Below are 12,261 nucleotides of genomic sequence, written 5' to 3'. Positions count from 1 at the left end.
GGGAGAAAATATTTTCTTTTGGTGAAGATCTCCTATACTCGGTGAAATGAGTAACTAACAAAAAACTTACTAGAATTTTAATCTTCCTTAATCAGATTAAGATGCTCCAATAATTAAAGTCAGCATTCAACCCTCCTCCTCTATTGGCCACATCTCCCATGGTCTATTTTTACATTTTTATCTATCAATGCTTAAGAATTAGAATTTTCAGAAAACATGATTCCCATAGAGAGCTTTCCACTCTGAAAAATGTGTCTGGGAGGGAGATTTTCTATGAAGAAGCCTGTTTCTTCTATCCAAGAGCCAAGCAAATTTGTTGGTAATGTTCCAGAAAAAAGCTACAAAAGGCTCCTCTGCTCTGCCTGGGGAATCTTAGTTGCTAGATTGGCTTTACTCATCCATTGACTATGATATTTTGATGTGATAATGTGAAAACCAAATAAAACTCGATAAGAAAAAATTCAAGTCCAGAGGACGAAAGATAGCATGTTTTTCACCAGATTTATATATGCACTCTACAATTCTGTAACATTCCCCCTCAAGTTTAGCTGTTTTGCTCTGATAAATTAGAATGAGACTGTGGAACATAATTCTCTATTCAGATTTCTGAGTCAACTGATATCCATCCAGTCATCAGCTGGTAGTACAGGTCTGAACTTCACCAATGATTTCTCTAGCTAAGGTATTTTTTGGGTAGAAGCAGTACATGCCACAGAACCAACTTCTCCTTGGCACTTTTATTATAATCGACTGCTTCTGGGTGCAAACTGTTCCAAGGGCACATCTTCTCCCTCCCTCCCTAGGACCTACCCAGCCACGAACAGAATCTCCATATATCTTTTTTTTCAAATTAAAAAAAAATTTTAGTTGTCAATGGATCTTTATTCATTTATATGTGGTGCTGAGAATAGATCCCAGTGCCTTGCACGTGGTAGGCAAGCACTCTGCCACTGAGCCACAACCCCCATCCCCACATTTCTTTATCATCATTACTCATTTGTTGTAGTCCCAACACTAACATCTGCCCTTCCTTCTTCCTTTCTCTCTAATTCATTAAGAGAAATATTGAGATTCAAGGTTGATGAAAAAAATCTGAAGACAAATCTTAAGATCTAAGCCTCAGGGAAGGGAGATTTGATGTGGATAGCTAATCTTCCAAGTCCAGCCTAATCTGTCAAGTACCGGCTGGCCATTGTTCAGGATGTCTTCCTTGAAGCGAAGTTTTCGTTCCAGATCTTGAATGACGGCATCTTTTGTGCCTTGGATCTCCTCATCAGAGGCTATTCTAGCAGTTCGACTGGCCTTCTTTGGAAATCCCCTACAGAACAAAAGCACAAGGTCATAATGTCAGTTGTCAGGCATCTAAATCCAAGTTAGAATTCAAGTCCAACAAACAGACAGAACAACGTATCAACATGTCATTCCCACATTTTTTTTTTTTTTAAATGCTGCATCTATTTCAACTATTGTGGAAAGAACCTTGAATGTGAAAGCTGGTTTCAGAAGTTCAGGAAACACTAATTGGAACCAGTTTTCAGAGAAGGTTCAAATACCTTGGGGGAGTGTGTCTCGGTGGTTAGGTCAATACCGAGAATAGGAAAGGCCTGTATTTTAGTCCCAGGGAAGCAGAAAGGTAAAGTGAAATATTGATGTGATTTATAATAAGGCCTAGGTTTAAAATCTGACTCTACCTTGTTTATATTAGGTTTGTGATCTTGGGTAAATTTCTTAAAACCTCTTGTAAAACATAAAAATATATACCACATAGGAATTTTGAGAAGATTTGAAAGAGGACATATTTCTTTCATACTTTGATTCAATTTTCTAGTCCTTTCATAATTCACTTGCCTAACCCATTCTAAGCAAATACATGTTGAATATCCCTCATCTGAAATGCTTGGGGTCAAAGTGTTCTGGATTTTGGAATATCTGCAGGTACATAATGAGATCTTGGGGATGGGACCCATTTCTAACCCTGAAAGTCATTTGTGTTTTCTACATACCTATACACATAACTGAAAGGTAATTTTATAGAATATTTTTACTGTGCCTGCTTTTTGACTGTGACCCATCACATGAAATCAGGGGTAGAATTTTCCACTTCTGGCATTATGTTGCTGCTCAAAATGTTTTGGATATTGGAGCATTTCAGATATTTGATTTTTAAATTAGGGATGTTCAACCTGTATTAAGTTTGTTAACTTTCTTTCTGTCCCTTATATGTAGAAAATATCCTAACTAATAGAACCTAAATTTTTCACGTCCATCCTTTTCAGTTATTTGCCCTTAAAGTTCAAATGAGAGCACACCAGAGTTAGATATTAAAAAAACACACTAAAGATATTAGATACTGTGACATTTTGTGTTTGTAATGTCAAAGAGATGGTTAGTTCAACTTCAAATTGTATCCTTTTCATTGGAGATTGAGAAGGATACCATTTATTTAGGGGACTGGGCTACGAACCTGAGTCATGTTAGTAACAATCATAGGAATTATGATTTATAAAATCTCAATTTTCACCACTATGTGGACCTTTAACAGAAACGTGCATAGTTTGTTAGCTTTCCTGTACCTGGAGCCTCCCTTCCATCAGCCTTCAGTTTAATGTCTCTTGGAAAGTCTCCCTAAGTCTATCCAATTAGTCATACAGGTACCATGTTTATTTTCCTTATGGTGTCTCTCACACTAATATTATGTGTCCTTAAATGGTTTCTCTCACCATGGCTCTTTTGTTTATCACAGTACTTGTTAACAGACATGCAGATGTTTCTGCAGTGAGTGGATGTCCTGTCTCTCTTTACTTATGACCTTTCTTTCCCTCTTCAGTCAAGGAAACTTGTGCCAGAGCCATGTAACATCAGATCTCATGTAAAAAGTCAGACTTGGGACAAGTAACTACTACAAAAATGGAAGTAAAGTTCTGCACTGCTTTTGACTACAGACTTACATCTGAGACATAAAAGAGCTAGGTTTTAAAGTCACCCGAAAGACAAAATTGAAGACAGCTCGTTCTCTGTTATATTCAGGTATTATTAGGCACACACAGTTTTCCATTATTACTCAAAGCCTGAACAACATAACTCAGTTGCACAACTATGTGATGATGAGCAGCCTTTGATGACAGACAGCATCACTGTTTCTGCAGGCGGCTACACTGAGAGCTGTGTTCTCAGCATTGATGAGAATGAAAGGAGTAGGAAGGTGAATGTCAAGGGGAGAATAGGTCATTTAAACAAGAAAAGCAGAGAATGGGTATTTTTAAAAGACTACTACAATTGCCTTAGACAAGTAAAAAGACACCTACAATTGTCTGGTTGCTCAGAAAACACTTTTCACTATACTGGACTCCTCTAGGGGGACTTAGAACCACTGCTCTGAAACATTTCATAGAGAAGCAAATTTGGGTTGGGTCCTTGCCACCCAAAAATTTTATCATTTCAGAGAGTACCATTTAGTTTACTCTTTGACCCCCCAATAAAACCCCAAATCATTCTATATTTCTTTTAACAAATCCATTTCCTAAACAAACCAAGATTGCCAACAGTAGAAGGACATGTAACTTAATTCTTCTATTCCCTCTATTTTAGGAAAGGTAGCAGAATACAACAGTTACTATTATGGTATTATGTAAAAATGTGGATGTGTAACCGATGTGATTCTGAAATCTTTGTAATGTTTTGAATAACCAATAAAAAAATAAGATAAAAAAAAATCTATTACAGCTCCAAAAAAAAAAAAAAAAAAAAAGAAAAAAGAACATTTTCCTTTACTGATAGAATTTTAGGTACTTATAATTCTTTGGTTCTGAATAATCCAATAGTAATTCCATAACAATAGTCATTATAATGGCCAACAGATGCCACTATAAAGCTTGGGGAAAGAGGTAGAGAATACAGCATCTAGCAAGGTACACTGCTAGGTTAATACATCAACCCAAATCTGGTTAAGTCTAGACATAAATAGTTGGTTTGTAAAGTGAGTTTATTGCATGATGACATCATGGAATCCTACTATGAATGAAAAATGTTTGCATAAAAGGGTTGGAGGAAAAAAAAAGCTTTATCACTATAGTCTCAACATTATCTTATGTGGGATTGCAAAGACAACCAAATCCTAAAGGAAGGGCCTTCATCACAAGAGGTTAGTTAACAATCAAGTTGGGAATAAGTTAAGGAACAAACCACATGGTACTCCTAGATACAGCACAGTAAAAACTGCTGGCTAGAATGAGTGCTGAGGACTTTACTGAGGAGGTGAGTACCTAAGGCAGACTATGAAAGGTGATGGCAGGTAGCAAAGGGGACAGGAAGGAATTCAGAGGCGGCATGATCAAAAGCACAGAAGTGGGAATCAATCTCTCTCTCTCTTTTCTTTCATTTAACCACCAAGGAGCTCCAAGTCTTGGGCTAGTTACCTAATGACTCTGTGCCTCAGTTTCTTCTTCTGTAAAATGTGCATGTGAACAGCATGTGCCTCATAGGCCCACAACATGAGCTAGCATATGTTAAGCACTTAGAACAGGGTCTGGCATCGTAAGAGTGATTTGGAGGGGCCAACACAAAATGTCCAGCATGGAAATGAATCACAGAGACGAGACTTGCCAAGGGAAACTGAATGAATGAGGGGAAGGAGTTTAAAAGATGCCAAGAGTTTCCAATAATGTACAAATAACCCTCACTGACTGCCTTTTCAATGCTCAACTCTGCTGTTCTAGGGCTGGGAATACAATGCTGAACAAAACTAAGTCAAAATACTTAGAAAAATTATATTGTAAGGTGGAGGTGACAGAGAAAGGAAGAAAATAAGAAGAAAAAGAAGGAAGGAAGGTAGTGAGTGCCACAAAGTGACAGATGTATGGTAGATAGCTGTATTAGTATTGCCTATCAGCTCTCCAAGAAGGTGACACTAGAGCTGAGACCGTGGGTCAAGGACATTGTTGGCTGTATGAAAACCTGTAGGAAGAGGGCTAGGCAGAACGGGTCAGCCAGAATGAGCCTGAGCAGGGCCAACAGATGCCATTATAAACCTTGGGGAAAGAAGTAGACAATACAGTATTTCTCATACTTATTCTAATACAGAACCTCTTCTTTTTTTCAGAGAGCACCTCCTTAGGAAACTATTAAAAACAAGGTAAGGTTTAGTGTTAGCATGTAAGTTTAGTGTTAGAAACCAGAAAAGGAGTTTTTGGGAAGGGGAGACACCAGGAAAGAAAAGCAATTATACATTTTTGAGGCAATGCTTTGGCAACTGAGTTTGTTTTCCTATAAAACTATTTCTGTGCTGGAGTTTAATGTAAAATGGTTGTGGGTTTGTGCCCCCAAATGTCACCTACTTTTGATAAATGAGGAGTAGCAACTCATTAGGGGGAAAAAAAAGAGTATCTAGTGACAAAGGGATGCTTTCTGTTCATGATGGTTTGTAGAATTTAAAAAGAAAAATGCTTATTCAAAGTAAATTGTTACCAAAACCAGAACTCTTCACAAAAATCCATAATCAGAGGCAAACCTTAATCAGTAAACAATTCATAACAGGCCGCCCACATTTATACTTCATGTATACACACTCAGCCCAACTGTGCAAAAAACATTTCTGATCTGTTTACTCTGGCTTTAACAGTAAGTCATTTGCCATTTTAAAATAATATTCATGTGGTTGGGGTAAAACATTTAAAATATATACACAAGCATCTGGAAGGTAAAATCTTCCAGATTTGACCACTACCAAACCCAGGAGGTTTTCTCTCACTTTTTTTCTTTCAACTACTGAAGAATTTTGAATATAACTTTCTCTTGAATTGTTCTTGGTCAATTCTGTCAGTGTATTTCATAAACTCAAATCTCCAGAATATAACATCGATTTAAGAGATCAAGAGCCTATCTAGCAACCAGAGAATGTTTTTAAATTAGTTAAAAGTCGTCTTATTCTCCTCTTTACAAATTCAGTGAAATCTGAGGGTAACTAAATTCCACAAACATTACAGAGTGAGCAAACTCATTAATTTACTGGCAAATATTTAGGTAAGTAATATATTCATCTAAGATACACAAACTGAATTTTGGTAGACAGTTCTTTTTTTTTTTTTTTTTTTTTTTTTTTGGTACCAGGATTGAATTCAGGGACACTCAACCACTGAGCCACATTCTCAGCCCTATTTTGTATTTTATTTAGAGACAGGGTCTCACTGAGTTGCTCAGCATCTTGCTGTTGCTGAGGCTGGCTTTGAACTTGCGATCCTCCTGTCTCAGGGTCCCGAGCTGCTGGGATTGCAGGCATGCACCACCATGTGGGTGATTCAATTCTATTTTTAACAGAATTTATTGTGATGCAAATAATAAGTACAAAAATGGGTACTGAGATCTTATTTAAATGTTCTAATATTAAATTCTCTTCACATTATCTATTGTGAAGAATGAAATGACAAGGATGCATTGTCTACACCTATTGGTTCACTCTGTGCAACTCAATGCAGAGCCGTGCACTACTTGACAAGTCTAACTCTGAGCTGACCCTGGTGCAGAGATATTTCATCAGAACCATCACTTCGTGAGCTCAGATGTGACCTTGCCTACTAATCTGTTGGGAAATACTTGCCCAGAAAAGGATGTGATTTTTTTAAAACGAAATCATCTGATACTGGACCCTAACAAGTCTAATAACAAGATCCTGGGCATGTCCCCAGCCCCTCCAGGTCTCTGCTCTCTGATGGAGAATGACAAGGTTCCCACCAATCTGTTTTCCTGAAAAATGAGAAAAACAGAAATCCTGAGATGTCTGCAAAGCCCAGTGTCCCTTTGTCAGGTTCATTTTTATTGGTTAGTCTTAACCAATGTCTTGACTTGAAAACTGTCTAGAATGCCCTGCATATCTAAAATTTGAAAGTACACCTAAATCTGGTACAAACTTTTCCTTACCACTCAGGGAACTTTGTTTTGTTGCTATTGCAACAGTTTTCATAATCAAGAAATGTTAGACAACACATTTATTAGCAATAAACAGACACGGCTAAGTCATGCTATATATCCTCCTGGCTCAGGCTTATTCCAAAACCCTAGGAAATCTCTTTACCATTTAAGTGTAGAATGAAGACAATGTTCCTCACCTCTCTATTTCCTATAAGTCAGGAAAGAGGGACATTGAAATATGTTTGTAAAGAGCTGAGTGGCTACAAAATATAAGCTCTGAATAGTACATCTGTATATAAGTTCTTACTGACACATGCTCTTAGTGACAATCATTTAAAGACAAAGCCCTACTTTCATGAAAGAGGCAATTAAGAGACACAGTAGCAGTGTGACTATGTAGCTTTCTCTCATGAGAACAGATTCCAGCACTGTCAATGTGGGCAAAAGATACAGTGCCTATCCAATTATCGGAGATGGCTTTGATCTGATTCATGTTTCAGACTCAGTACTGCTGCTCAGAGACCAGCAGAGTCAGAAATTCCTACCCTCTCGTAGGGCCAGTTTTCTGTGTGGAGAAAGAAGGTTACAGGAATACATGTTTGTGAAGCATGTTCTCCTCACGGTCTCCATCAAAAGATCCAGTCATTTGCCAGTAAATGGATAGAGCTGGAGAATATCAAGCTAAGTGAAATAAGCCAATCCCCCAAACCAATGGCCTAATGTTTTCTCTGATATGCGGATTCTAATTCACAATAAGAGAGGGGGTACTAGGGAAGAATAGTTACTTTAGGTAGAGGATAGTGAAGGGAAGGGAGGGGACAGGAAGGATGGTAGAATGAAACAGACATTATTACCTTATGTACATATATGACTACATGACCAATGTGCCTCTATAACATGTACAATCAGAAAAAAATGAGAAATTATACCCCATTTATGTATTACAAAGAGCATACAAATGCATTCTACTGTCATGTATAACTAATTAAAACAAATAAGAAATTTAAAAAGATTCAGACATCATTTGTGTCTGTCAGCACCTCTGAGCAGGGTGACATTTCTCTGCTAGTGACCCAGTCACCTTGGGGAAGAATGTAGCTGCCTGAAGAAAGAAGACACTTGAGGAACTGGATGTGCACAAGTTCCCCAAACCGCAGTCGACCAACAACATGCTGTTGCTGTAAGTCTGGGGCAGGCCCAGTCTTTTCCTTCTTGGTTTTGTGGTTTATCACTGGCGTCCGAGGCCTTTGTTCCCTGTCTTGACCTCTGCTACCCAGACGTGAGAGAAACAGAACCTGATCTCCACAGACTACTTAAAAACCTAGGGTGTACCAATCTCTGCCTCCACAGATCGAAATAAGAACAATGCTAAGCACACACAGAATAAAGTAGAAGGTATACAGTTGATAATAAAGAAAATTGAGATATCTGAAAATGATATTTAAGATTTTGGCTAAAGGCAGGCATAAAAAAAAAGGTTTAATGAGTTTGTTCATTGAGTCATTCATCAATTCATTTGTTAGACCTTGACATATTTGACAATAGTTTGGCAGCTCTTAAAAGTTCAAAGATGCCATTTAGTTATAGAAAACCCTGAAAGGGACACTGGATCTTTGGCAGATTATTTGAATTATTGTGAAGGATAAATACCAAAATTTTGCTTTTAATTCAGAATGCAAATGATGGATTCCACAGTATACCAGCGGGGAAAAATATTCAAAAGACACATGTATCAAACCAAAAGAATGAATTCTTCAAGATTGTGTGATTTAGCAACAGGAAAATTCCTTCAAGACAAGAGGGTAACCACATAATAATGGCTTATTGGGCTAGCACAGAGCTGAAGTCTGGAATCTAGTATTGCCACTTCTCTTTGGAGTCATAGTTCTCTCTCTCTCTCTCTCTCTCTCTTTCTTTGTCTTTCTCTCTTTCTTTCTTTCTATAGTTTTTCACAGCCCAGAACAGTGTGACTTCTCCATTAATTTTTAAGAAACTACAGAACTGTTTTGTGGTAACAATTATAAATATTTGGCCTCATAAAATGAGTAACTATGATAGATGGCGATAAGAGGCAAGTTTTCCTGTTACTTGAGGTTAAGTAAACCCTTAAAACTGTTATCTTCTTAAGAGGATCTAAAAGCAAAGATCATAATAAACCACTGTTTCTTCTTACGATGATTAAGGGCACTACCACCTAATGCCTTCGAAAGACTAATCTTTGATCAAATTCTCTATGAGAAATATTAGAACAGATTCTATGGTACTTATCTTCCTGGGAAGCAAGATTTGGTACCATTTTAGTGAGAGAACTGTCAGGCATCAAGCTTCTACCCTGAATCTCTCTGGTAAATTAGCTTCTTTGTAGCCAGATGATGTTTCATTCTAGCAGCCAAATACAAGTTCAAAAAGAAAAGTTGGGGAGAAAGTCCAAATTTTTCCTTAGGCAAATTCCTTGACTTGACTTTCATTAGAAGTCTATCATCATATCATTACTGCACAGATTCTGTTCTTTTATTTACTTATATATGCACTTGTGCTTTTTTCCAATAAGAATCTGAGAAGCCAGATTTCCAACAGAGAATTCATGTAATCAACATTTAGAAAGTGCCCAACAAAACAAGGCTGTGAAGCTCTCTGACAACCCAGTCAAGGCCAGAGACAGAAATGCTTGTCTTTAATGTGGCATTAGTTCATTCCAGCAATGGAAAACTTTATATATAAAAGAAAATACTATAGTATGAGTTCTAAGGTCTGCCCAATTTTATTCTTTAGTGGGGTTTATTTTGTTTCTCTCTGAAGAATACTGGGCTTCTGGCAAGCTCTGAGGTAGGAGTTCAGCAGGTAGAGTTGAAATACTGAGACTGGCTTCACCATCGCTATCACCTACTCAGTTTTGAAATCTTTTGTAAAGTGAGTAACTGCTAGCTTTCAAAACTCATTTTACTCTTCTATAAAACACAAACACCTGTATCATATGCTACTTCTGAAGGCTTTACTACACTTCTGTAGATGACCTCTTATTTAGCTTCAACCATTTTCTATTTTAAAGAGTTCATAGCTGGAAGTGGTTTCCAGACCTGTAGTCCCAGCTACTCAGAAGTTGGAGGATCATTAGAGCCCAGGAGTTTGGGGCCAATCTGGGTCATATCAGAAACCAAACAAAAAGTGGTCATAGGGTTGCCATTATAGGTTCAGGAAAACAGATCTTAGATAATTTACAAAGAGAAAAAGTGAGAGGAGTCATGTAATCTACCTGTTTTCAGGGTCAGAATTGGTACCTCCATTTTTCACTAAATTGCATACACTCTCACTTATTTGCACTAAAATGTAAATACATTCACACACACCCCATCACTAGATGCTTATAAAAACTTAATACTAGTTAGGGTTTTTCTTAAACACTGAAGTGTATGCTTAGTAACCAAAACCCCTCCACATCTATTGGAATAATGAGTTGAAATGCTTAGTTTGGTGGCCGTACATGGGTTCAAATCTTAGTTCAATGGCTCTGTGGACCCCACCCCCAAATTATTTTAACTACTAGAATCCTCATTTGTTTAAGTGGGACAATGATGACTCTTGGGAATGGTGTATCATGAAATAGTATGAATAAATAAATTGCTTAGCACAAAGATGGATAAGTGGTTGCTAGGGGTCACTGTTATCACAATTATTATGAGCAGTTCTTGATGGGAATCTAACTTGGAGGAAATAGTGTTGATCTAGGTAATGGTCAGTTAGCTCTGCAATAACAGCTTTTGCTGCTGTGATCACTTAAAAATCGGATAGAGGGAAATTCGTAAATTGCTACAGAGGTACTCCCCGGTCGCAGACTTGTGGGCGTAATGTCTTAGGGAACGTGGGAGCTGGCGCGCAGCCTTGGGTAGGCGGGGAGGTGGAGGTGTGCGGCTGTCACTCACGCGGGGGTGACGCCCTTGGGCAGCCCCAAGGCGTTGACGGCCACGGGCGGTGGCTGCGAGGGCAGCAGGGAGCTGAGGAAGGCCGCGGGCGTCTGGCTGTGGCCGAAGCGGGCCGCGGGCGAGGCGCAGTGCGAAGCCGGAGCCGAGCTCGGGAGCGGGGGCGGCGGCGGCGGCAGCGGGAACACGTCGGGCACCGGGAAGGCGCTGGTGGGGCTGAAGACCGGGGGCGGCGGCGGCGGGGGCGACGGGGAAGACGGGCACCACGAGGCCTCGGCCTCGGCCCCGAAGGGCTGCGCGAAGGGCGGCACGGGCGCGCGGCCGAACTGCTTCAGCGTGGGGGACAGGGGCGACGGCAGGCTGGAGGAGCTGGGGCTGGAGGCCGGCGTGCCGTGGCCGGACGCGGGCCCGAGGTTCTGCGCTGCGATGAACTGCTTGGGGCGCGCGTAGTTGAAGGAGCCGGAGGACTGCATGGTGGAGGCGGAGCGGGAGGTCAGCGCGCTCATGGGCTCCGGGGAGGCGGGCGACGCGCAGGCCGCGAGCTCGGGGAGGGCGGGCGGCGGCGGGAAGGGCGGCGAAGGGGGCGCGCTGCGCAGGGCGCCCGCCTCCTGCTCCAGGCGGATTTGGTTCTGGAGTTGCTGGATTTTCAGAGGGTCCCTGGGGAGACAGAGAGGAAGACACCTTCAGAGAGGGAACTGCGAGGAATGCTCCTTCTAGACAGGGAGAGGGACTCTGAACACCCACGCCAGCCCCAGAGTCCCCGTGAGCGCGCACAGACTCCTGAAGGCTGTTGCCTGGACCAAGCTGCTAAGTCAGTCAAGGGTAATGGCAGTGTCTGATTTAAGTCTTATAAGATGATCTGAACCAGTATAGACTGACCCTGATGAAACTTGTCGGCTTCCAAGTGCTCTATTTTAACCACACCGCGAATATGAAGGGAAGGACTTTGATTGAGTTCTCAGTCCTCTCAAATATAACCAATTAAAAATAACAATTCTATCAAAATGCGAGAGAGAGGGGAAAAAACCCCACTTGGTTGAAGTTATTTTTGTAGATTTGTAGGTCCGTCTACTTCAGTGCTGCCACCTCTGCGTTCAGTAAATACCACAGGCTTCATTCTCTGCATTTGTTCCCTAGAGAAGGTTTCACTATATGCAAAGTTTTAGTACACTCCGAATTGCCAATTACTCACACAGACCTTGATACATACAAATAGTATGTGCCGTAGCTCCAACACACGCAAATGGTGACCTCTATCTATACAGTAGGTGTCCAGTAAGCAATAGCAAGTTATTAAATTTTGTAAGAATATTGTAGATTTAGTTTTTTAAACATTTTCCATAGGGAGTTCAAATTTCAATTTTTGCAATGAAAGTTGGTAAACACTTAGCAGATGGCTAGAATCTCACTCTTATTCGAAAGCTTTCCTGTATAGCTCAAT

At 40.1% G+C, this 12,261-nt stretch overlaps 1 protein-coding gene across 5 annotated transcripts in view; it reads right to left on the bottom strand.

Annotated features, from left to right (window-relative positions):
* Palld (palladin, cytoskeletal associated protein) overlaps positions 1 to 12,261 on the bottom strand; it is a 370,806-nt gene that overhangs the window by 30,916 nt on the left and 327,629 nt on the right. For 3 of the 5 annotated variants that reach the window (XM_076853649.1, XM_076853650.1, XM_076853651.1), the window contains exons 11-12: positions 10,824 to 11,477; positions 1,183 to 1,318 (exon numbers count right to left, since the gene is read on the bottom strand). In XM_076853649.1, coding sequence (XP_076709764.1) covers positions 1,183 to 1,318; positions 10,824 to 11,477 — 790 coding nt within the window. The remainder of the gene's footprint in view (positions 1 to 1,182; positions 1,319 to 10,823; positions 11,478 to 12,261) is intronic. The other 2 variants (XM_076853652.1, XM_076853653.1) reach the window with 1 other exon arrangement.

Source organism: Callospermophilus lateralis, chromosome 4 (genome assembly GCF_048772815.1).
Source record: "Callospermophilus lateralis isolate mCalLat2 chromosome 4, mCalLat2.hap1, whole genome shotgun sequence".
Taxonomy (NCBI): Eukaryota; Metazoa; Chordata; class Mammalia; order Rodentia; family Sciuridae; genus Callospermophilus; species Callospermophilus lateralis.
This window is presented reverse-complemented; position numbering and strand designations above follow the sequence as displayed.